Source organism: Etheostoma spectabile, unplaced genomic scaffold (genome assembly GCF_008692095.1).
Source record: "Etheostoma spectabile isolate EspeVRDwgs_2016 unplaced genomic scaffold, UIUC_Espe_1.0 scaffold458, whole genome shotgun sequence".
Taxonomy (NCBI): Eukaryota; Metazoa; Chordata; class Actinopteri; order Perciformes; family Percidae; genus Etheostoma; species Etheostoma spectabile.
The window spans coordinates 155289-156488 of record NW_022605613.1 but is presented as its reverse complement, the minus strand read 5'-3'; the positions used below and the strand labels follow the sequence as shown (position 1 = coordinate 156488).

The 1200-nt window shown below is 46.4% G+C and overlaps 1 protein-coding gene across 1 annotated transcript in view; it reads right to left on the bottom strand.

Moving 5' to 3' along the window:
- LOC116686731 (uncharacterized) overlaps positions 1-1200 on the bottom strand; it is a 110072-nt gene that overhangs the window by 8369 nt on the left and 100503 nt on the right. Inside the window, exons 7-8 of the mRNA XM_032511761.1 lie at positions 370-405; positions 195-270 (exon numbers count right to left, since the gene is read on the bottom strand). Coding sequence (XP_032367652.1) covers positions 195-270; positions 370-405 — 112 coding nt within the window. The remainder of the gene's footprint in view (positions 1-194; positions 271-369; positions 406-1200) is intronic.

The window sequence follows — 1200 nt, the reverse complement described above, 5'->3', positions numbered from 1 at the left end:
ACAACACAAGACCAGGGAGAAGACCAACTAAACTAAAACAAACACAAGGAGGCAAAAAAGGGAAAAATGATCCCAACACACACACATATATATATATATATATATATATATATATATATATATGTCCCTCGGGACAGGTAGGAGGACATAGGGACAGACAGAGGACAGAGGGACGGACAGAGAACTGGTCTTACTGTTTCTGTAATTTGTCAGCAGAGTGAATCTGGAAGAAAACCGTGAAGAGAAGAAGGGATGAACTTCCTTCATCACCTGGAGAAGAAAAGGACAGTTTTAGACAGAGAGACAGACAGGGAGGGAGAGAGAGACAGAGAGACACAGAGAAAGAGAGACAGAGAGAGAGGTACACACCTGGACAGGTAAGACTGGAAACCTCTCTCTGCTTAGCTGTAAGAGAAACATGTTTTCCTTCCTCCACATTCATCACCTGCTATACACTGTATATACTCTATATCCAGTATGTATACTTTATTTACAGTATATATACATTATATACAGTATATATATACTTTATGTAATGCATATATACATTATATACAGTCTGTATACTGTATATACTATATATAAACAGAGTACTGTGCTCCCAGAATGCAGGGTTACTTGTGGTTCCTAGAGTCTCTAAAAAGAGAATGGGAGCCAGATCAGGCTCCTCTCCTGTGGAACCAGGTTCCAGTCTGGGTCCAGGGACCAGAGCATTCAGCTATCAGGCTCCTCTCCAGTGGAACCAGGTTCCAGTCTGGGTCCAGGGACCAGAGCATTCAGCTACTAGGCCTCCACTCCTGGGAACCAGTTCCAGTCTGGGTCCAGGGACCAGAGCCATTCAGCTATCAGGCTCCTCTCCTGTGGAACCAGGTTTCAGTCTGTCGTCAGGGACCCAGCATCAGCTATCAGGCCTCCTCTCTGTGGAACCAGTTCCAGTCGGGTCCAGGGACCAGAAGCATTCAGCTATCAGGTCCTCTCCTGGAACCAGGTTCCAGTCGGTCGGGACAGAGCATTCCGCTATCAGGATCCCTCTCCTGTGGAACCAGGTGTGTCTGGGTCAGGGACCAGAGCATTCAGCTATCAGGCTCCTCTCCTGTGGAACCAGGTTCCAGTATGGGTCCGGGAGGCAGACACCGTCTCTACTTTTAAGAGTAGGCTTAAGACTTTCCTCTTTGATAAAGCTTATAGTTAGGGCTGGCT